We start from the raw sequence: 23,187 nt of genomic DNA, 5'->3' as shown, positions 1-23,187 counted from the left end.
AGCAGTCATAACATACAGCAGAGCTCCGAACGATGATGAAGACTGAGAAGAAAAGCGCAGAAGAGAGAGAACAAGAGACAGGCGATATCCTCGCTCTCTCTCCTTCCTCAAGATGAACAGAGCAGAGAACGGGCAGAAGTGGATGCAGAGCTGAGCGTTAAGAGGTTACTGCTCGGACATCGAGCCATTAGGGGAAATCACTTAGAGGACTGGCTGCGAAGGGATGGCTGATGGGAAATGAATCAGGCAGGAGCCAGAGTTGGAGGCGGAGCCACCAGGGACCATTGATCCTGTAGACAAACCACCTGCTTTAACCCTCCCTCCTCATCTGTAAGGTCGGGTAAGGTCACCGTCCTGACCCTGGAATGTGACCCCCAAGGTGTGGCGCTTTATATGCCCTTCCAGCCAAGGCTGGACGAGCACTGGTGCATGTCTGCCAATGGGAAGGCAGAGCAAGGACGGCTCACACAGGATAACCTTACAGGAACATACAGTACAAGTTTGTGGCTTATTTGAGTGAACAATATGTTTTTCAGAGCGTATAGCTCTCGACAGAAGTGTCAAAGAACGCAGTGCCGATGATTAATTGTAGCCGTCTCCTCCAATCTAAGAGTTAAGCATCCCTGCCAATCTATTTTTTTTTCTTTTTCCCTTTCTTTAATGTTGACAAAGCGTTTTGCCCCAAAACACTGCTGAGTAAATGTTCACACTGCAAAGCATGTGCAATTTGCAAACGGTTTGTCCCACTGAAATATACTATTTTTCCCAATCCGCTGCGCACCTGCAATTTAGCTTTTGGTGTGCAACAGCTCTTTTTCCTGCCCGCTCTCAAATAATGAACCGCACACTCATCAAAAGCAGCTCCATCTGAGACCCAGGAAACAGTCAGACTCAGCTCTCTCCGGGGGGAGGCAGATTGCCCGTGGGCTGCGCGGCGTTAGGACAATATACAGAACAAAAGGACACAGATCAGAGCTGGTATGTTCTGCGATTGTCGTGGTATTTATGAACTCAATACGATGTGTTCTCGATAACTGTTTCAGTATATACAAATGACTCAATTTGAGAATTTCAAAACAAATAACGTCAGTCAAGCTCTGCCTTTCAGCCTGGGAAGCAACTCAATTGTCCATCCCTAGCTAAACAAAACTAATCTGAAATTGGATAAGATTTCCTGTTGTGCACGAGCAAAATCCACCCTGCGGCATTGGGTGCCATGTGAAACTGTTAAAATTCCTGAGCATATGCCTCCACCTGCTGGCTGCCAGTGGTACTTCACCATGTGTCTGTTCACATTGAGCTGATGTTTTTCCCAAACATGGTGCTGTGTTACTAGACCAGAGGCAGCTGTTCACTACTTTAATACACTGGCACACATGCCACCTCTTAAAACAGAAATGACTTCAATTTCAATCACATAAGAACACACTGCAGAGCTATATACATATATTAATTAATTATTAATTATATTTCAGTCTCTAGATATTTGGGGAATATAAAAAAATTAAAATTAAAATTAAAAAAATCAAAGAGTAGTAATTATTTTTTTTTAATTGCCATGTCAGCATCTAAGACTATCTTCATGGCAAAAACTGAGCTACATGCAGCTTGTATTTTCTCTCCAGATATTAGAACTTCACAGGTAAAAGTTATTAGCTAATTTAAAATATAAATAATACATAAATACATAAAAACAATCCTTAAAAGGAACTACAAAAAAGTCAGATTTAAAATAAATGTTAATAACTCAAATACACGATATATTAATAGACAGTTATATAAACAAAGAAAGATCTGTCAAAAGATGGCAGTATTGTACGAGTATGCTATAACCATCTAAGGTTTCTATGGTTTCTACATGGGTCAAGGTTTTTTCTGGATAACATGGCTCAGTTCAGCCCCTGCTGGTAGATGCTCTAACTACACAATCTGGTTCTAAACAGCTTCTAAGGATGTCAAAAAAAAAAAAAAAAACATTTAAATTGAACCAAAAAATATTTGGACACTTCATAGGTCATTTAACTTAATGACTGAATTTCACTGCAGTAGATAAAGTGGCATCTCTTAAACAAATTTTGAAAGGTATTCACAATTTGAATACCTTTTTAAAAAAAAAAACAATTTTACCATGATTTTCCTTCAACCAAATGCACTGTGGCTAACGAAACAGAATTCTCCCTTCCCCAACAGATACAATGTTATATGAACAGATTAAAGAGAACCAGACAGATGGGAACATTTGGTAAATGTACACTGTATTGCTGACAATAGAAAACCAACCACTGTATATGAACACCACACACAGTCTGAAGACTGCTGAAGCTGTAACAGGAGTACAGTGATTAGTGACTGTACTCTGCTGCCTCAGGGCCTTATAAATCACATGGGGTCCAATGAATGCCAGCATACACCCAGACAGTCTACAGCAAAACGCCAGGGCATCTGTCTGTGATATACATAAAAAAAAAAAAAAAATCACTCTACAGTCCAAATGACCCATAATGTAAATGAACAGAAGTATGCAATCCAAAAATCTTTATTTAAGCATTAAGCTGTGAGAGGAAGGACAATATTGTGAATATAGTAATGGCTAAATGCAGATGTTTAGCACTACACACTGCAGGGCCTCAGTTGTTACTGTACTCATGAAATTAAATGCTGACAAAGCAGAACAAGCAAAACCTTTTACCGCTAATGATGAACAATGTTTGAATTTAATTGACATCTATTTATGGCCAATTCCAATAAGCTGCTTTTCGTGCAAAAAAATAAAATAGAAAGCAGTAAAAAATCATTACAATTAAATAAAATGAAAATATTAAAAAATAAAAGAATATGTATGTACAGAATGAAATATGGAAATTTACTTTTATTTTATTTACGTTTTTAAAAAAATCCTTAGTGTCAAATTACTTATTCTTTTTAAGATTAACTTTAAGCGAGTAAAAGCAAAGGTGGTGTCAGAAAAAAATGAATGTGAAAGAAAAAAAATACAGGAAATGAGCATGCAAAATATCTAATAATGAGCAATATTAATCAAATATGATAATATCAGCCTAAAAAAGGGTAAGGTATAATGTATTGCACTTAGCTAATTACAACAAATTCAAACAGTTCTACAAAAAACAAAGATTACACTACTGGTTTTAGCGTGGGTCAAAGAAAAGCAACAAGGCAGAGGGACAGAGACTGTTTTAAATGCACAGTTGAATCATATATAGCAGGTTTATCAAGTGTCGTGATTAATGAAGAGCATGTCTGGCCTCTCCACCTGTTGCTCCCTGGCTGTTTTAGCTTTGCGTCAGGCCAAAATCTCTGATAAGGACAATGAAAGAGAACAGAGTCGGAGTGCATTCACAATACTGCAGACTCACCAAATCAGATCCTTTCAGCCTGAAGTGGTCGGAAAATGAATTGAACACACACACGTCGGTGCACAAATCAAATTCAAAAAGGAACATGTACATGAAGAGAAAGTGGTTTAAAAAAAACTGCACACCAAGTCGACTGTGAAAGTCGTTGAAAGAAGTGACATTCAGAGCTGCCACCACAAAGGGCACTTTGGATCAAATTCTTTAAGGTTTAGAGGGTGACATACGCCTCCACACTGCTTTAGGCAGATTACAGGCCTTTTCTCACTTTTGTGTTTTTTTTTTTTTGGCTTGGACCAATTTAAGCATCTGAATTCTTTAAACACAGTGGGATGTAGGGTTGTCCTTGCTTTTTCTCAGTGGTAGGCCACATTCATTTCTCTTCATACAAGGCCAATGGAGAGAGGCCCACAGCTTCAAACATAATAGTCAGAGACTAGAGCTTTGGTTCCCACCGGAATCATCACAAGCAACCTAGATTAAGCATCAAAACACTGCAAAGCAAACACTTTATGGCTGAATCAAACATTTAGCAAGGTTTGAGGTTACTGGCCTACAGAATATAATCATTATCAAACTGAATGAGTGTTAATGTCTCACAGGCATCAGCCAAGAAGGAACAGCCCAATGATTTACAGACAGTAAGATATGATGTTTGAAGCGTGATGAATGGTCCCCTCATGATCATATGCATTACATTGTGCATGCTGAAGTGATGCATTGTTGAGATCAGAGAGAAAGAGGAAGCACACAGCGCAGCTGAGTAAACCAATACAGGGCAAAGGTCTCTGTCGTATCCATGTCTTTCGGCTCAATCTCAACTTAAACACTATAATCTATGAATCCAAACAAAAACAACCCTCCAACCTTTGGGAAGAATTTCTGAGAAGAGCTTGTAACACACAACCACAGTGTGATCTGGACAGCCAAACATTTCCTGTGACCATAGTGTTTTTCTCAAAAAACAATAAAAAATATTTACGTCATCGTGTGTTTAGTGTTTATATTTAACATTTACAATACATAATACAGTGTAATCATAAACATATAGTGGAGAAAGAGAAAATTGCACTTTTTTTTGACTAATCCTTGGAACAGATTTTTTTTTAAGGTTCACTGTTAAATAAATAGATGCAATGATCGTTAACCCATAGTTGTTTTCATATGAAGTTCTGCTGACAAAGTTTTTTTATGTTAACAGTTGAATTAAAAATGAACACTTCTACAGCATTTACTAATCTTGGTTAAAGGTAAAGTTCACTCAAAAAGGAAAATTGTCATAATTTACTGACAACCTCAGGTCATTACACACCTGTATGATTTTCTTTTTTATGTTGAACATAAAAGAAGATATTTTGAAGAATGCTGGTAATCAAACATCAGAGGGTCCCCATTCACTTCCATAGTATTTTTTCCTAATTATGGAAGTCAATTGGGACCCAGAACTGTTTGGATCTTCTAAAATCTTTTAAATATCATCTTTTGTATTCAACATATGAATGAAACTCAGGTTTGTTTCGGGAAACAGACAGGTTTTGGCTGAGTAAATGATGACAGTTTTCATTTTTGGGTGAACTATTCCTTTAATGCTAATTTCTACACATAATAATGCACATTTGTAACATTTCAAGTTAATTAATAAACTAATAATACATTTATATAATTATTATAATTTTCACCCAGTTTCAATTGTATTTTTGTCTAGTGAATTGTATTGAATTTGTTTTTTTGGTGGTGCTGGGGGGGGGGCACTATCAACAATCAGTATGTTAAACAACATTAAAACTTATTAAATTCATTGCACCTTAGTAACTTCTTGCAACATCAATAAGCCCACTTATCAAACTATGTCCATTCCAGAATCCGCTTGGTGCCTTCCGACCAAATATGACTGGACATCAACAATTTACAAACCGAAAGACGAATGAGGAGGAGTATATACCGGGTAAAAAAGGAAGTTCTCAAAATTAACTACACTGAAGGAAAACAAGTTAAATATATCCCAAATTACATGCAATTACATACAGTAAACAATGCATCCCTGTTCTACTTCCTAAGGCTTTCGACTGACTCCTAACCCCATTACCAAAAACAGGATGTACGTACTGTACAGTATGTTGAGCAAATGCACTTTAAACTTTTCTAGCCACTCAGAAACGACAGCAGAATTGAATACAGATCTACGCTGGATTGTGCTAAAGCAGCAGAATGGTGCATAAGCATTTTATGATCCAACTATGACCATCAAAATGTTTAAACAAAAGTGCATGCTACCCTAAAGCTACTGCGAGCTTAACCTGATGCTGAAAATTACTGGTGCCACACTCTCAGTATCACATATTAAATCACCGTCTCCATCTCTGAGGGTCTGATCATTATGGGATTCACTGCTGAGACCAGAGAGTACAGTTTCAGTCTCATCAAACAGTGCTTTCACACATGATTAGATCAAGGGAAGTGGGATCAGATGAATCCAGCCGTCTGAACATAATTCAGAGTTGTCAGTATCCTACTAATGCGTTAAACATCCTTCTAATCTTTGCATTAAAGAGGATCAATCGTTTAGATCAGCTGCTAGTCAACATGGAGTAACATCAATACAAAAGATGGCAACAACACTACAATGGTGCTTTGGTAATGCATCGTACAGGCACTTCCCTCCTGAGGAGATCTCACATTCTCTAAAGATGAAATGAGGGTGAAATTACTTTGTTGGCATACAGCCATGAGTAGAAAATCTTTTAAGACACGTGCTACTCACTGAGTGCTACTAAATAAGAAATTACACTAGGAAAGTAGATTATGCCACGTGCCAGTTTGAGAGCTATTCTCACAAACACTAGAAAATAGATTTTCTCTATTCATATGAAGGGTTGAATATCTATCATCAGCCTTCAAATACCACTGAACATACCAAAACAGCCTGTTAAAAGACACTTACATTTCCTTGTGTTTCTCTTCTGCTAATATCTGGTCATCTGGCTTGAGTCCATACCTGTAAGACACACAAAGCATCTTCGTAACACCAGATCTACTCATCAAGAACACACCAAAGAAAAATCGAAAAAATCTTCAGGTTAAAATGTTTCTCTCTTTTTTTCATTCAGTGACAAAATACAAAAAAAAAAAAAAAAAAACCTTCCTTGTCTAAAGTAATTTATTGTACCATATTTTGTTGTCACGTGCAGCTAATCATCATGAAATGTACTCTTAGTCAACATAAAGCATCATGGCAGCTTATTTTAGTAAGATGGCTGTGGGTGAAGGTATTAGGCCTAACAAGAAATAAAGCTTCTTTCGTTGAGCCATAATCACTTCATCAACTTAAAACGCCTTTGGAAGAGAGTACAATAATTTGCCTATTTCATTTCAGCTGAACACTGTCTAAATCCATCCAAAAGCATGGTCAATTATGAGTCATGCGTAACAGAAAAACATGAACTTGGTGTACTTTTAAAAATGGAAACCAACTGTCAGTAGTCTGCGCTTGTGGTACAAAGGGTCATAACAGCTCATCTAATAAGGTAAAATTTTACATCTGAAGATGATTATGGAACTAGACACTGACTCATCGCAACTATTGGAGGTCTTATGAAACAACAATAAAAAATATTTGAGGCAAAGCAAAAACAATTAAATGACTTTTGAGTATTACTTACACTACTTTAAACGTTGGTGTTGTTGTTGTTTACGGTAAAAGATAGTAAGAACATTTATAATGTTTAGTCTTAAAGAGACTTGTTTCTAAAGGATCATGAGACGCTGAAGACTGGAATAATGAATGCTAAAAAAATTCAGCTTTGCCATCAGAGGAATAAATTACATTTCATAATATTCTAATAGATTGTTTTGAATTGCAATAATATTTCACAAAATAGCAGTTTTGCTGTATTTTGATCAAATAAAAGCACCCTTGGAGAGCATTTCTTTTGAATAACTGAAAACCTTAAGCAATCTTTTTTTAAACAGTAGTATATATGCAGGTAAACTGTTAGGGATCTTGTTATGATTCTCTCTCAAACGAAAGGAAAGAATAACAAACTAACCTTAATCTAATCTATAACTTCTATCTATCCATGAATAATATTTTAAGAGAACAAAATTAAGTGACCAAGTTGCATTACTGAGATTTAGGTGATTGCTCAAGTAACATTTTCCATTATCTTGAAAGTCTTTCTATATTCGTATGTGGTCAATCATGTGCTGGCCAATATCTAAACATTAAATAGAGAGCCTAGTGAGCTCTTAACGCGTCTTAGTAATCTATTCTTTGACTCTGCCCTGCAAACAACATGTCATTCAACTAAATAAACTGCTTTACACTTCAGAATAAATCGAATGGAAATCATTACAGTCAAAGTCTGCCACAGGTCCGGCTGTTCTGTCTGAAACAGCAGTTTTAAGATTAGCCAACCTGTTTGCAATAGTGCTGACAGTTAGGAACCAATAAACTGCTGTTTGATTGCTTAAAAATATTTCTATTTACAAAATGTGACCTGGTATATTCTGCGATTTGATCTGATCAGCTTATACATTTACGCATGAAGTATTGACAAATAAAGTGACCGTAAAAACAGATCAAACCAGTTACATTTTTTAAAAATGGTTCAGAAAGGTTAGATCAGATTGCCCGCAGCTGAAAACATCTGTTTAGTGAAACCGCTCTAAGCGTGCCACCTCACGGTCATGGTAAGGCTAGGACGATAATGGCAAGTCAGGCACTGCCAGTGTGTTTGAGGTTATGTAATGGAGGGGGTATTGTTTTATGACTAGTGCTGGTGTCCACGGCACATGCCACCTCCTTAAAGAACAAGGACACTCGGCTTATTATACCTATTAGGTTTGATTTCTTTACAAAGATGGGAGAAAAATATTATTATGAACCCAAAAGCTACCTGGCTTCAAACATCTCTTCAAAACTAACAGAAGCTGACCAAAGCTCAACCACTCGGTGACATGTAAAAAAAAAAGAGATTTTAGGTCAGACGTCACCCAAGACAAAATGCTGACACGACACACTGATACAAAAGCAGATATACAGCAGTGCCCAGTAAAATCAAACTGATTTGAAAGAAAGATGTGACTTACTTGTCTAGAAAGTCTTTGTCCACCACAGCGCAGATGTCAAGCAGGGGGTTTCCCATCCCGAAAAGGGCATTTTGACTGCAAAAAAACAAAACAAGACATGAGTAGTCCTGAAAACAGATGGAAGCATAGTTACACTAAAAGCATATGCACAGGGCCTTTGTAATTCACTTGGATGATGTGTCTTCTAAAGATAGCAGGGACATTACTCTGACCAACAAAAATGTAAAAAATGTGCACAACTCAAGCATTTTTTGTCTTGAGGGACTTTTCATAACTGAAATTCAGCATAAACAAAGAAGATCCATTCGAGCATAAACTACAGCACATTACACGATTTGAAATACGCAAGCATTGCTTTTTAATGAAATCCAGATCTAGAAATTATATTAAATCTAGCTATTTTGTCTATCAGTCAGATACAGAAACACTCAGCATCCGTTTAGCCAGACGCAAATAGTTTTCAAGCAGAAAAGCATGTCATAAATGTTTCAAACAAGCACTGAAACATTCAAGAAAGCATTACACAGTCAACACATCTAACAAGCCAAAGTATTCAAGCACGTGGCTGACCGTTCATTCACCCTCGGGAAAACATGTGGTGGAGCCCCCCCCGAAACATTGCCTCTAATCTATTGTTGACAGATGTGATAGAAATTACTAATTTTGCAAAGAGGAATGACAAAAGTCTGCATGTTTTTCCATAATATATTATTCTCTATTATTAATGTAAACAAATGAGGCCACACTTCCAAAAAAAATACAAGGAATGGAACACAAAGCAGGCAACTAAAATTTTCTAAATGATAGTTTGCACTCCTACATGCAAAGAAAGACAATTGTTTAGTGGAAGTCATGAGAAACGTGTGAATACACACATATGTGTCAGTGTGGGAGTTTGTGAAGCTTGTGGTGCTCTAAAACAGATGTTTAGGGGGTGCTGTACAATGCATAAAGAAATACAATTTCTGTAGTGACTAAAACGATTTCTGTACAACTAAAAGTAAATAAAAAAATAAAAAAATACAAACAGCCATCTCAAAAACAGGATAAAAATAAGCAAACTATTCAGAAAACAATATAGCATCACATCTTGTGAACTTTCATTATGCAAAACAATCACCAAATTCTATTAAAACGACATGCTATTCGAGTTAGAAAAACTGTTTCCCTTTACATTGTGGAGTGACACAATTATAAAACTCCTTACACAGCTGAATAGGTGTCTGACTATCCAGTTTAGCCCTACCTGGCTGTAGGCATGAGGATGGCTTGAGGTGATGATTACTGGAGTTTACTGACGGCCAGACAGCGGTCTGCAATGTTAGTACTCAGACAAACGCGTGCCTCGCTGCTGATTGGCTGAACGCGCAGCAGCATCGACTGCTGATTGGGACAGAAATACCCACATCTTGTGCATGGAGCATAAACTAAAGGACAACTATATGGTGTGTTCATGTGTTCATTTTTCTGATGCGTGCATGTATTAATGTGAGTGTGACTTACTGTTGTGATAGTGACAGCAGGAAAACTTATTTTTCCAGCAGAGCCCGACGGCATAACAAAAACACGTGGAGCCGGAGGGACGCACTCCAGTGCTCGGTATAAAACACTCAAGGACAACGGTTTGTTCAAGTATTCATCATACGTACACTATGAATAATTAAAGGGATTGTGGAATGCTCTGGATATAGTTCACTCATAAAAATGCCCTATGATCACGAGTAAGCGGTTTATCTATAATTGGAAATGCCTGATACATTTCCTGATCAATGCAACGACAATGTGGTTTTAAGAGAAAGCACTGAAGCACGTGGACTTAAAATGAAACGCAGACTAGACCTCTGACTCAAAAGTCCTTGCAAACAAACCGCCCCGTGTTCAATTTACCAAACACGGTTTGACTCTGTCATTCTTCTCTGTTGAACCGATGCTTGTGTTTGCTGTAACGTTACCTGAGCTTTTTTTCCTCGAGTTTAATCCGTTTGGCTTTAGGTTCATCGGACGACATGCTGTAGCGTGATAGTGCTCTATCAAATATTCTCCAGGCGGCAGGCACCTTCACCTTGTTGAATGAAGAATCTGAAGGCGCGGTTGTCGGATAGTTCTTTTGAATCGAATCTTCTGACTGAGTCGATTCACAAAACCGTGCGGAACTATTCCTTCACGAACCGGACTGAAACGATCCGAGCTGTTCTCACGGACCCATTTGAACTGAGAATCGCCTCTCTTGAATTAATCAGTTCCGTAATGAGTCGAGGACCGATGAGTGAGCTGCTTATAAAAGCATTCGATTCTCTGTTCAGTGGGTCAGTAAAGAACGCGAGTGAACTGAAGATTTGACTAACAGATTGAAAGTTACTTTAATAGACGAATAGCGAAAATGCTACACATATCCTACTGCAAATGTATTAATTTTTAAATAACCCACATATTTAATATACTTCAGGAAACTTTAATCCTACACGCCAGTAACCACGTGAGAACCAGCGAATCTGTTCATTTGATTATTCTTTGAAAATAGTTGTTCAAAAGAACCGACTCGACGAAATGATTCTGACCTGACACATAGCTGCCCCTGTGTGTTGCCGGAATAAAAAATATATTCCGAGCTAATATAAACATATAAAATAAACACATGCTTTGTAGAGGCAATGTTATACGTCTTTGATATTAAGATTTTAGTTTTTTTTACAAGGAGCGACTGTTTGTGCTTTAAACCTACTTTAATATAAATTGCCGACAGGCTTAGATTTGAACGCATGACACATCTGCCACATTTGCAAGCGGGGATCCTGCCTGAAAACATCAATCAAGACAGCTGTCTACAGGTACATTCTATTTAGGAATAAGTTTAGATATGTGTAATTATAAACAACCGTGTTTGTTCGACTGAATATTATTGTCTCAAATAATCGTTAAGATATCCTGTAACTCTTTTTGCACGGAGCATGACTTTTCTGCTTTTGTTTTTAGTATTCTCTGAGGGATTAATGTTTTAATTAGCGATCATCCTGCATTCCCTTTTAAAATTATAGTAATATATACGTTGCAAGTTTGTTTACAATCAGTTATGATAGATTTGAAAGAAATCTAGGTTCTGAAGTTTTAATTTACTGATAAAATACAGAGAGCTCAGGACCTGAAATTTAATTTATAAAGTGCACAATGAACAGCATTTAGATCTAACCCATGTTCACTATAATTTTTTCAAAAGTTATTATTTTTTTTAAATGATTGTGGATGTTAATGTGTGGGTGAGTTTACCTAAAAGTTCTCATAGTACATTTTGATTATTAATTTAAAGTACTATCACATCAACCTTATTTTAAATGTTATTTTTATAACCAGTGTTAAAAATGTTCTAGGCATATTCCTCTCCAAACTGGAATAACATAGTAGCTCATATCTGCTGCTAGCATCGTGACTCCCATTCTCATTGTCCCATTTCACAGCCCTCATCATGATTCACAGCTTGTTTCTGATAAACAATGCTGGCGATTTATTCCTGGAGAAACACTGGAAGAGTGTCATAAGCCGCTCCGTCTGCGATTATTTTTTCGAAGCACGAGAGAAGGCAGTGGAACCTGACAATGTGCCTCCTGTCATCCGCACCCCTCATCACTATCTCATAAACATCTACCGTGAGAAGATCTTCTTCGTTTCTGTCATCCAAACAGAAGTGCCTCCACTCTTTGTAATAGAATTTCTGCATCGAGTCGCAGAGACATTTCAGGTATCAAAAACCCACTGACGGTGTGGCGTCGAAAACATATGCTAACATAGACTACGGTCAAAAATTTGAGTTCAGCAAACTTGGTGTACGTTTTATTGTAGATGTCTTGTACAGATTGTATAGACTGAATAATATTTTGTTTATAATCCTTTATGTAGGACTATTTTGGAGAATGTTCTGAGACCACGATCAAGGACAATGTGGTCATAGTCTATGAGCTCTTGGAGGAAATGTTGGATAACGGCTTCCCCCTCGCTACAGAATCCAACATCTTGAAAGAGCTCATCAGACCTCCCACAATCCTGCGGTCGATGGTCAACACCATCACAGGTAAAACACCACATTCCTGAGTAGTTTGTTCATGGCTGTGCGATGTTGAGAATCTGAATTCTAACCCTCAGGCAGTAGTAATGTTGGCGAAACACTCCCTACTGGTCAGCTCTCCACTATCCCATGGAGAAGAGCAGGGGTGAAATATACCAATAATGAGGCTTACTTTGATGTGGTGGAAGAAATCGATGCCATCTTGGATAAGTCTGGTGAGAGTGTTGTTGGTACTTTGATTTCACAAGTTATGTGAATGCATTAAATTGAAGGTATGTATTTCCTTTCTAGATAAATATTGGTGTTCTATTTTGTTTTAGGAACTACAGTCTTTGCAGAAATCCAGGGGGTTATTGAAGCTTGTGTCAAGCTCTCTGGAATGCCAGACCTTTCTCTCTCATTTATGGTGAGGCCACTTAATCATATTCATCTCTCTTTTTTTTCTGTTTTGGATAATTCTATTTTTTGTGCCATTAATTATATTTCAAATTGTGTTGAAACCAATCTAGCGACAGGTTGGAGAATTGAATCTATCCATTGGTTGTTCAATATTTTTTGAGCTGTGGCACATTTCAAACAACATTTCTTCGCTTTTATGGTCTCGTATGAATCAAGGGCATTTGTGTAGCTTTAAAAATGCATGTTTTCAGCAAAACATGTTTAACACATGTGTGTTCTTCATCCACAGAACCCCAGGCTCCTGGACGACGTGAGTTTTCACCCTTGTGTCCGTTATAAGAGATGGGAAAGTGAAAGAGTTATCTCCTTCATTCCCCCCGATGGAAACTTTCAGCTCATGTCGTATCACATCAGTGCGCAGAAGTAAGCAGAGTGTTGATCTGAAACAAATAATTAAGCAGTAAACCTAAAACACGCATTAAATATATTTAGATGTTGCAGATTAGAAGTTTTTTACCTGTTTTTGCAGCCTTGTAGCAATCCCGGTATATGTGAAGCAGAACATCAGCTTCTTTGAGACTGGATCTTCAGGAAGAATGGACATCACTGTGGGTCCTAAGCAGACCATGGGAAAGACTGTGGAGTGTTTGGTTGTGACCGTACACATGCCAAAAGTGGTTCTCAGTGCCAACCTCAATGCAACTCAGGGAACCTACAACTATGACCCCGTCACAAAGGTCAAATGCAATTTCCATTTTGATTGATTTTTTGCAGTTGTGTAATTTTAGCAGCTGTTGATCATTTGAAACACTGCTTTTGGATAATTGTTCTGACTGTTGGCTTGTAGATTTTGGTGTGGGATATAGGGAAGCTTAACCCCCAGAAGCTGCCCAATCTGAAAGGAAGCCTAAGTCTGCAGTCTGGAGCTCCTAAACCAGAGGAGAACCCAAGTCTGAACATTGACCTGAAAATCCAGCAGTTAGCCATCTCAGGTAGGCTAGGGTCCTTTATCAGCTTTGGTTGTTATTCATTGCCAGCAGGACCTTGTGATAAAGCACTAATGTTATTAACACACTTTTAAAAAGCACAATAAACTGCTGTAACCCTATTTCATTTACTATTTGTTAACTTTTTTTTTCTACATTTTTAATTTCATTCCACATGTTTGTATGTAATCACTGAATACCATCAAAGGTTTAGAATCATTTTAAAAAGGGACTATTTTAATTTGATACATTCAATTTGTTAAATGTGACTGTAAAGATATTTATAATGATACAAAACATTTCTATGTCAAATAAATGTTTTTGAATGATCATATGATCCAATGAGCATTGAGATTGCAATAAGAATGGTATTGAAAGAAATCTGATCTTTGGTAGAGAGGGTGTTCACCTGGTAAGTGTCACAGATTTGCTTATTTGAACATTGACTTAGAAATGGCATACCTTAAGTTTTGGTTTTTCAGACTTATGTAAAGGGCCTGTTTTAAAATGTGTTACATAAATACAGTTATGCTTATTTCACTCTCTTCTGCTTCACAGGACTGAAAGTCAACCGTCTAGACATGTACGGAGAGAAATATAAGCCATTCAAGGGTGTGAAATATGTGACCAAAGCTGGGAAGTTCCAGGTCAGGACATGAGGCCAGCTGCGGAGAATCACAAGCATATGCCAAAAGTTTATTAGAGGTGCCATTTTCTAAGTGAGAAATCGTACAGGATTGCAACCTTGTGCACAATCTCCCTTATTTTGTTAAAACGTGGCAGTTACATTCGTTATTGTTATATTTATCTTTCTCGTTTTGTGGGAAGTTACTGGCAGTTTGTGAGAAGTGAAATTCTTTTTCAGAGAGCGTTTGCTTTGGGAATCTTTCACTTCATATGAACAACCTTCCATTAATGTATTAAAACTGTATTATGTTAGATTTAAGGTACGGTAAATCTTTGCCAGAAACACATTACATTTATCGCAATACTGCTCTACAGTCTTTGATATTGTCACAAAAAAATACTTGAGAGTTTCTGCACACATTCACAGGCCTTATTTTTTAATTTAAAGTTATTTGCCTGTTCAGTGGCCTTTGAATGAAAAAATATATATTTTGAGGCTTCACACATTCAAATGGCCTTTCTTTAAAAGAACAGTCATGCTTATAGCAGGATATTTTTACAAGGATGCAATCTACTACACAAGCACATCACTGCTAATAGATGAATAGAGGCTGTATCTGCTTTACACTTGGAAGTAGTTTGCCACATACAAGCACTATGGCTATGGAGCCATTATGAGCTCAGTTCTGTTGCGCTGACCTGCAGTGATGCACTAGATATGCAGGTCTGCCACCTTAATGAAGCTTTGAGGATTTGCACACAAGGACACACAATTGCATTATTTTGTAAAATGTCAAGGGAACTGCATAACTGTATTTTAAGTTATGTATTTAAACCAAAAGCCTTCAGATTTATAAAGTTTGTGAACAAAATGTCTTTTCTGTGTGTTTCCACTTCTGACTAATACCTGTTTATTATAGCTTCACTTGAATATGGTTGACAAAATTAGAAAGTAACTTATCCCTTTATTGACATATTTGGGCAATGAAGTATCCAAACAAAACACCTTAACAGAATCTTTTTTATTAATCTGAGGCACATAAGATATGTGTAAGATATTCTATGTGACACTGAAAAAAGTCAACATTAGTGTCATATATACATTCACAAAGCAGTAATTTCACCCTTTCTAAATGTCATCAGAACCCACAACATGCTATTACACATACAAATACAGCCCTGTAAACTTTCACAACGAGGCACTATATTGGGGGCTGAAAAAGTACTCTTTCAAATGTATATGTTGTAGATAAGAGTTTTGAAGTGAATGCAAGGCAGTGAAGCATCATGATAGTGTTCTTGTAGCTGTACAGAGAATTCAGAGAGATAAGCTTGTGCTACTGAGTTTTTCATAGTATGACTGCACAATTTCCACACATTTGATTCTATACTGTAAGTTTACTGTCATTAAAACGATAGATCACAAAAACTAAAAATCTGCTGTCTACTCACCCTCATGTCCTTCAAAGCCTGTATGACTGGAACACAAAAGATGATATTTTGAAAAAGTTTTCTTCATACATTGAAAGTCATTGAGGTCTCGAACAACATGTTTTGGACCCCATGAACTTTCATTGCATAGACAAAAACATTTCAGTTTTAGAACTACATAAGGGTGTTGATACACTTTCAGTTTTTGGGTAAACTGCATCTCCAAACTCATAGGTATCACATATAAACAAGCCACCTGGGTCTTGTTACCCATTCTATTTAAATGGGCAAAAACATTAAGACAGTTTTTCGTCATCAATATTCTACGGTTGCAAACACAATCACACCGAAACGTCAAAATTACAGCCAGAAACCGTAAAAAGACTGAGCTAAGAGAGAACAGTTCAACTGTTGGATTGTGCTTTTCTTTTAACAAATTTAAATAATCATTCACTCTCTCATAAACTTTAGTGTGAATGAAGTATGAAGAATTACACTGCTAACTATTCAAGCTTTCGCATTTGTCTATGTAAATGTACATGATCGATGTGTTTTTTGATAGCTAATTGATATTAAGTGTAAAAAAAAACAATCTTTGGCATCAACCATGCCATGCAAAATACATTTGTGTAATGGCACGACCCATCAAAATAGGCATTGTCATATTTAATAAATAGCTAAGCAAAAGTTAATTATAGTGAATTATAACTCAAAAACAACCAGCCATAGGGTTTTTGAATAGCAAAGTAAAACTTACAACATTTTATGTGTTGTATATTTGTGACTAAAAAGTGATCTGTGATCATGTTCTGATGAGATATAAGAAATATAAATATATACATTTTCAATAAGAAATTTCATTGTCAAAAACTAATTTAAAGTAAATTTCATCATGAACTCCAACACTGTTCGAGAGAGGCATCATGCCATTTTCTCTCCGATACAAAATAGAAAACTTTTTCATGCAAAAAAAAATATATATACCTGGAATTTGGCAACCCAACATACCAAAAATATATATTAAAAAATTTGCTTCCTGTTTACTCCTACACTATACCTCAGGAGTGTGCGATAAAGGTAACAACAGCAAACTTTCAGGACAAAAATAGCCTGCGTAAGGAGCAGCAGAGGTGTACCAAGTACCCATACCAGCAAGTAAATAAAAATAAGTAATACCAGTCACCCTGAAACTTGAGCCGAACTCTAATGTTCTAAAGTTTAAGAATCAGACAGGGTGCTTTTTCTCCACCTGCCACCCCTTATCAGATCTCACAATGTTTGAAAAGGCAAGAATTCAAATTGCTAATGGAAATCAACTGGTCCTCATTTTACTGGTACCAGGGGGTCTTTCGGACCCAGCGAAGAGTGCACCCTGCATCTGTGCGGATCTTGATAGAGGCAGCTTCTGCTTCTCTGACCGTCTCCTTCACGGACTGCATGAGGTTCTGCGCGTTGTGCACAAGCATCTCGGTGGCCTTAGGACCAAACACAATCATTTTAATTCCAATCCAACCCAAGATAACCTTTATTAAAGATGTGCCTTGTGTCCTCACCTGCTCAGATTCTTCCTCACTGATGTTTGTACGTCCCAGCATAGTGGCCTTTACTGTGGACAGGATCTTCAGCTGAGTGCTAATAGTTGGGATACGCTCACAAACCTGGAATAAACATTCCAGAGTTCACAGAGGAGCAATGTACTTGATAAGCGAAACAATTTGACATTTTTGTGCGACTGACCTGCAAGAGGTTTGTGCGAATCCGTTTGTCAGTGCATTGCTTGGCTACCTCTTTAGCCAGCCGCGTGACCTCATCAGAGGCCTTGGCGATGTCCTTGGCGCACTGAATGAGGGCACGTTTATTCCCACTGCCTCCACGCACTAGACGAGACATTTCCGCCATGAGCAGGGCCATGCGCTTAGCTGCTCCAATGATGTCATTACCCTAAGAGGAAAAAAACCCATGTGGACATAGCATAAGGACTTAAAATAAGGGTTTGATTACAGACGTACTTTGGCAAACACAGGTAAAATCTAAAATAACTACATACTGTTCCTTCCTATAGAGTCGGTTGCTGTTCATGTAGATCACTTTTGCCTGTTCTTAATCTGTGATTGATGATGAGATCTATGTATCTAACTTCTATAATCTTAACATTTGAAAATGTCACAAAGACAAACAAATGGTGTTTAGAATCATGTCATTTTCATCCAGTGCACATCAGTCATGCCGTACTGAAATTAGTATAGGTTTATCATGTCTTCTGAAGTCACATTTGAAGGAAAAAATATGAGAAACAAAGACATGTGAACAAAAAAAAAATTCTGTGCACACGGAAAAGCATCTGTATGCTTGCTACTGTTTTGTAAATATACTTTTCCGGTCTGGGTGTTTCCCATCATGTTTTTTTTGTTAGCACATTTAAGTTTCTCACACTTGTGGGAAAGTATGGAAGCTAATTTCTGCCATGAAAAAAAAAACATTTTATTTAGTTTGTTTCCAAAACGTAATTAAAGGAAGTTAACTAAATTCTGAATTTACTCCTTGCAATTGAGAATTTATATCTCATCTTTGCAAGAAAAAAGTTTGGAAGATTATACAATAAAAATTACACCTTTTTTCTTTTTCATAGTTTTTTTATTTATTTTTAATCTATGATGGAAATATTAGGCCCTGCCCACACGAACGCAGTTATTTTCAAAACCGCAGCTTTTCTACACCGTTTGGCCATTCATCCAAACGCAAACGTAGCATCATTACTGGTTACTGAAACTGAAGTCCTGCAGAGCTGACGATTTTCAAAAACCTTGGTTGTAGTGTTATCGTGTAGACAGTGAAACCGGAGATTTTGGCTTGTGATGTTGAAGCATTGGACACAGCGACCCCATTGGAACTCAATTGAGACAAATGAAGTCATTTTTAGCGTTTTTTAGCACTTCCGTTTCTGACGCGCAGACTCAAACTAAGCTTGATGACGTCAGCAACCTGTCTGACAGATGTAAATCTTCTAGTAGCTGTGCGTGCAAACTGCAATCGTTAATCTTGCAGAGACGGCGAGCTTGAGCGGGGAGTTTGTCGTGAGTGAGCAGGAGTAAGTATTCTGATTAATTATTTTGTATAGTATTTTAAAATATAACGCCAGTACGCCATATTAAGTTAATTCCCTGCGAGCTTCTCCTCCTGTCTGTACGGTAATGCGTCAGAGAGTCGCGTGGTTATGACGCAATCGTTAGCCTATTTTTACAAAAACGGTTTCTACGGGGCCATAATGTAACATAGAAGGTAATGGAGCCCTTTATTATACATTGTCGTGTATCTTTAGAAATAAATAATGGACAAACGGAGTCTTTAAACGCCTCAGATGTAAAGTTATTCGCTGTCAAAGTGACGGCAAAATGAATGGGAGTCAATGGGAATGTTAACGCAAGTGAAGTTCTGCTACAAGATGGCAGCACCCAGCCGACTTCAACTTCTGGTCGACTTCCTTGCCACCTGCGTTGAAGTATGCACGGTTATCTCCACCTACTGGAAACTTTTTCAGGTTTATGATTGGCCAACATGGCTTTACGGTTGAGATCATATCGTCACCTGTTGGTTTGACATGCTCCTGACAGTGCTTCATAGCATGCGTTTTTTTGTGTGAATTAAGTTTTTTTTTTTTAAATGGAAGAAGGAAAAACTCAGTTTATAAAAATACCCGTATACGTGTGGATATGGCCTTAAAGTTTCCGTAGTTATCCTGTGTGCACAAGAAACTCTGAGGGCATTTTTTTCTGCATACATAACTTTAGGGGCTCTGTAGAATCTGTATTTTCCTCCAGCTCGTGAACAATATGGTGCCCATCTAACAAATGTATCATAATTATAAAAATAAAAAAAACCTTGAAGAATTCTGCATAATCATTTAGTGAGACAGTTATGTTTATACACAGGCATGCAAAGTTTGTGTTAAAATGTAACATCCTTCAATTGCTTTTACATGGTTCATTTAAATGGTTAGAAAAAGTGTGCAACAAACAAACAGGCATGTGACATGACTTCAACACGTGTAATTTCCGAAGTCATTGGGAAACTGTCATCCATGGCTTCACAGGTTGGCAAAAGCAGAGTGTTTGGCAGCAGCGGTTGAGTGAATGGCTCCTTGTTTAAATCGGGGCACAGAGGCATGACAACTATCAGAAATGAGCAGGGAAGTGACTTGTGAAGCCAGTATCAGTTTGTCCAAGAAATGCACAACAAACTTGCCATTCCAGTCGCGGTCATTGGCAACCCCAGCAGCAAAAAAACACACCGGACCCAAGTGTGAAGCAACAACAGCAGCAGCAGCAGCTATCTGGTTTCAGCATTCCCACAGTAATATCTGGATGCAGAAGGGATGCTGTGGCCCACCAGGGCCGGAAAACAAAGTACCTTACTGGACCACTTGCTAGCCTCCTGGTGCAAAGTCTGGGCTGCAGCCAAAATGGGCTGGTTAACTGGCTGATTGGAAGACATTAAGAGTAGCTCTGGCTCAAAATCATCTTCGTTGTCAGTGAATTCATCCTCATCGTCTATATCTACTTCCGCCTCAGCGGCCTCAAAACCCTCGTCTGTCACTTCAGGCTGGGCAGGCTGGGGAGGAGGGGGAGGAAGGAGCCAGCATGGAGAAAGAAGGACAGAGTTAGTACGAGGTACTGCATGGAGATTCCCAGGACGACATGATTGTGGGAACATCTGGGTTTAGGATAGCTGGGAGGGGCAGCATTCTGGGTCCTGCTCGGTAACGTCTGCCACAGCATTTATAATGTCAACTGAAAATCATGAAACTGATCTATTCTCACTTAAACTTGAGGATAGAAACTGGGATTTTAATTTGGACAGAGAGCAAACAAGCAAAGCTCCCAAAAAGTTGAAATGCAATAGCTTTGACGGATTGTGTTACAGTGAGTTTATTTTTCAAATTGAATTAAATGAATTGATACTTAACCTAAAAATACTCCTAATCAATTGTTTTATAGAGATTGTCCTCAAAGTTTTCCCTTAAATTGTCCTGATATTTTTCTTTTACATTTTCCAACCATTCATTATTACTGAATAAAGATTTTTTTAAACATTTATGAGACTGTTCTCACAAAAATGCTATTTATAGCAGCCAAAATAGTTATACCATAATTTCCAAGTTAAAAGTCTGGGTTTAATGTTGGTGTTCTTTGTATGCATTTTTTTTTAATGGATGGATTTAAATTAAAAAATGAATAAAAATTTTAATATTACAAAAGTTTCCTATTTCAAATAAACTTTTTTTAAGCTTTCTATTCATAAAAAAATCCTAAAATATTAAGCAGCACAACATAAGAAAATCTTTGTTGAGCAGCAAATCGGCATATTAGAATGATTTCTGAAGGATCATGTGAGACTGAAGGCTGGAGTAAGGACTGCTAAAAATTCAGCTTTGCCATCACTTGAATAAATTACATTTTAAAATATATTAAAATAGAAAACAGTTATTTAAAACTCATAATATTGCACAATACTGTATGGTATCTTACTGTATTTTCAAACAAACAAATGCAGCCTTAGTGAGCATAAGATACTCAAAAAAAACAAAAAATCTTTCTGACCCTAAACTTTCGAATGGTATTGTATCGGTCTATCTATCTGCGAGATCTCAGTATTTCAATAATATAGCTATTCCCAATTTTTACAATTTATTCAATTTAGTAAAGTGAATATTATAATAACTAAACGAACAATAAATGGGGCTGTGTGTAGATACAAACAGGGAAAGACCATTTAATACGCAAGAGAACAAATAGTTTTCACAAGGACCAAGAGAAAGCCACGAAGGGACTGTTCAACTATTATAGAAATAGAAGAAATAGCACAGAAATATCCGCAAAAGGACAACACAACCAGTATGTCAAACACTCACTATGGTCACCTGATTTGAAGTAGACTGCTACACAAGCCGTTGTAATGAGCTTGTATCAGCTCTGCACTAGTTCTAGTTGGTATCACATCCACTGTAGAAGACATTAGTTAAAGTTAACTCTGTCAGTCCTGTCGGTCTCGTTTCATAGCAGAAGCTCTTTTGGGGTAAAGCTGCTAAGAAAAGTGATGTATTGCTCTATCACTATGGTAAAAAAAAAATGAGTCTACTTGTTAAAACATTAGAGCATGCAAACATTTCTTTCATAGATGACAGTTTCCGTTCTTTTTCCCCCTGAAACTGGAATCATCAAAGAAGATTTCCTCATTTCAGGTTTAAGACAACAAAAACACTCAAGAGTTCAACAAAGGCAACATTTCACAATCATAAAAAGCAGACAAGTACACAAAGTGCATCTCAAACATTTGAACACATAATTTAGTTTTTTCATTAACTTTGTCATTTTCATCTTGACAGTCTTTTGTGAGATTCAGTTTAACTCTCCGGGTGATTTACTAACAACGTGCAAAATAAAGAACACAGACACAACATCTAATTTACATATCGACCAACGCATTGTACTAAGTGCAGCGTAGTCGCAAATAAAGAATTAGGAAATAAAGAAGCCACAGTACATGGAAAAAAAAGATCCTATACGGAAGTACATGAAAAAAATGAAGGGTTTCATGAAGTGTTGATAGACCTGGATTTGTGTTGCTCCTAGTTGAAGGTTCCAAGTCTTTTATTTCCTTAAGCAAATTAAAAATAACATGGCTTGGCAAACTATGTTCAGATAATGTGTTTTTCTGGCCTTCCAAATAAATTAATACGTGAGGAAAAAATCTTCTTCCTTCTACCATGTGCTCTCTGTTCTCTCTGGTGCTTCCTCCTAGCAACAATACTTGCAGCCAAGCGCGAAATACTGTAGTTTAAGGCATGCTTTTTTGGACATTAAATAATGGCGCAAATAGCAGTAATTTGACAAACGCAAACATTAGTAAATCTCATTGTGTGATTCATTTGAATACTCTCCTCCCATAAATTTTGCGTCTGAAATAGAAACTCCTATGAATGCATATTCAATAAGGTCATGCGCAAACATAACTCTGTCCACTACCTTTCAGTGCTAATTCATCACTGCGCGTCTTGAGTAAGACAGTGCTATTTTAACGGCAAAAGATTGGCCCTTGGATGAATAGAGAGTTCAAAAGAACAAAGTTTATTTGAAATAAAAAATGTTTGGTAACATTATATAAAAGTCAGTCATTGTTGATCAACTGAATGAATCCACGCTAAATAAAAGTATACATTTGTTGAATTAAA

At 37.3% G+C, this 23,187-nt stretch overlaps 3 protein-coding genes across 9 annotated transcripts in view; 1 reads left to right on the top strand and 2 right to left on the bottom strand.

Annotated features, from left to right (window-relative positions):
- adka (adenosine kinase a) overlaps positions 1-10,676 on the bottom strand; it is a 139,623-nt gene extending 128,947 nt beyond the window's left edge. Inside the window, exons 1-3 of one of the 3 annotated variants that reach the window (XM_026223946.1) lie at positions 10,412-10,676; positions 8,460-8,534; positions 6,313-6,366 (exon numbers count right to left, since the gene is read on the bottom strand). In XM_026223946.1, coding sequence (XP_026079731.1) covers positions 6,313-6,366; positions 8,460-8,534; positions 10,412-10,467 — 185 coding nt within the window. In that variant the 5' untranslated portion in view covers positions 10,468-10,676. Of the gene's footprint in view, positions 1-6,312; positions 6,367-8,459; positions 8,535-9,666; positions 9,840-10,411 lie in introns of those variants that run through there. The other 2 variants (XM_026223947.1, XM_026223948.1) reach the window with 2 other exon arrangements.
- Positions 9,981-15,404, top strand: ap3m1 (adaptor related protein complex 3 subunit mu 1). Of its 2 annotated transcripts, XM_026223944.1 has the most exons (10): positions 9,981-10,081; positions 11,203-11,287; positions 11,912-12,192; positions 12,351-12,522; positions 12,594-12,731; positions 12,837-12,922; positions 13,205-13,338; positions 13,445-13,652; positions 13,763-13,907; positions 14,460-15,404. In XM_026223944.1, exons 3-10 carry the CDS (start codon positions 11,920-11,922, stop codon positions 14,558-14,560), a joined length of 1,257 nt encoding a protein of 418 aa, XP_026079729.1. In that variant the 5' UTR covers positions 9,981-10,081; positions 11,203-11,287; positions 11,912-11,919; the 3' UTR covers positions 14,561-15,404. The 2 variants fall into 2 exon arrangements, with proteins under 2 accessions (XP_026079729.1, XP_026079730.1); XM_026223945.1 differs by lacking the exons at positions 9,981-10,081; positions 11,203-11,287 and adding an exon at positions 11,353-11,374.
- A 131-nt stretch (positions 15,405-15,535) lies between these two features.
- Positions 15,536-23,187, bottom strand: part of vcla (vinculin a) — a 37,202-nt gene continuing 29,550 nt past the window's right edge. For 2 of the 4 annotated variants that reach the window (XM_026223940.1, XM_026223941.1), the window contains exons 19-22: positions 20,367-20,567; positions 17,697-17,900; positions 17,513-17,617; positions 15,536-17,434 (exon numbers count right to left, since the gene is read on the bottom strand). In XM_026223940.1, coding sequence (XP_026079725.1) covers positions 17,288-17,434; positions 17,513-17,617; positions 17,697-17,900; positions 20,367-20,567 — 657 coding nt within the window. In that variant the 3' untranslated portion in view covers positions 15,536-17,287. The remainder of the gene's footprint in view (positions 17,435-17,512; positions 17,618-17,696; positions 17,901-20,366; positions 20,568-23,187) is intronic. The other 2 variants (XM_026223942.1, XM_026223943.1) reach the window with 1 other exon arrangement.

The sequence above is a fragment of the Carassius auratus genome, chromosome 38 (genome assembly GCF_003368295.1).
Source record: "Carassius auratus strain Wakin chromosome 38, ASM336829v1, whole genome shotgun sequence".
In the NCBI taxonomy this organism is placed as follows: domain Eukaryota; kingdom Metazoa; phylum Chordata; class Actinopteri; order Cypriniformes; family Cyprinidae; genus Carassius; species Carassius auratus.
This window is presented reverse-complemented; position numbering and strand designations above follow the sequence as displayed.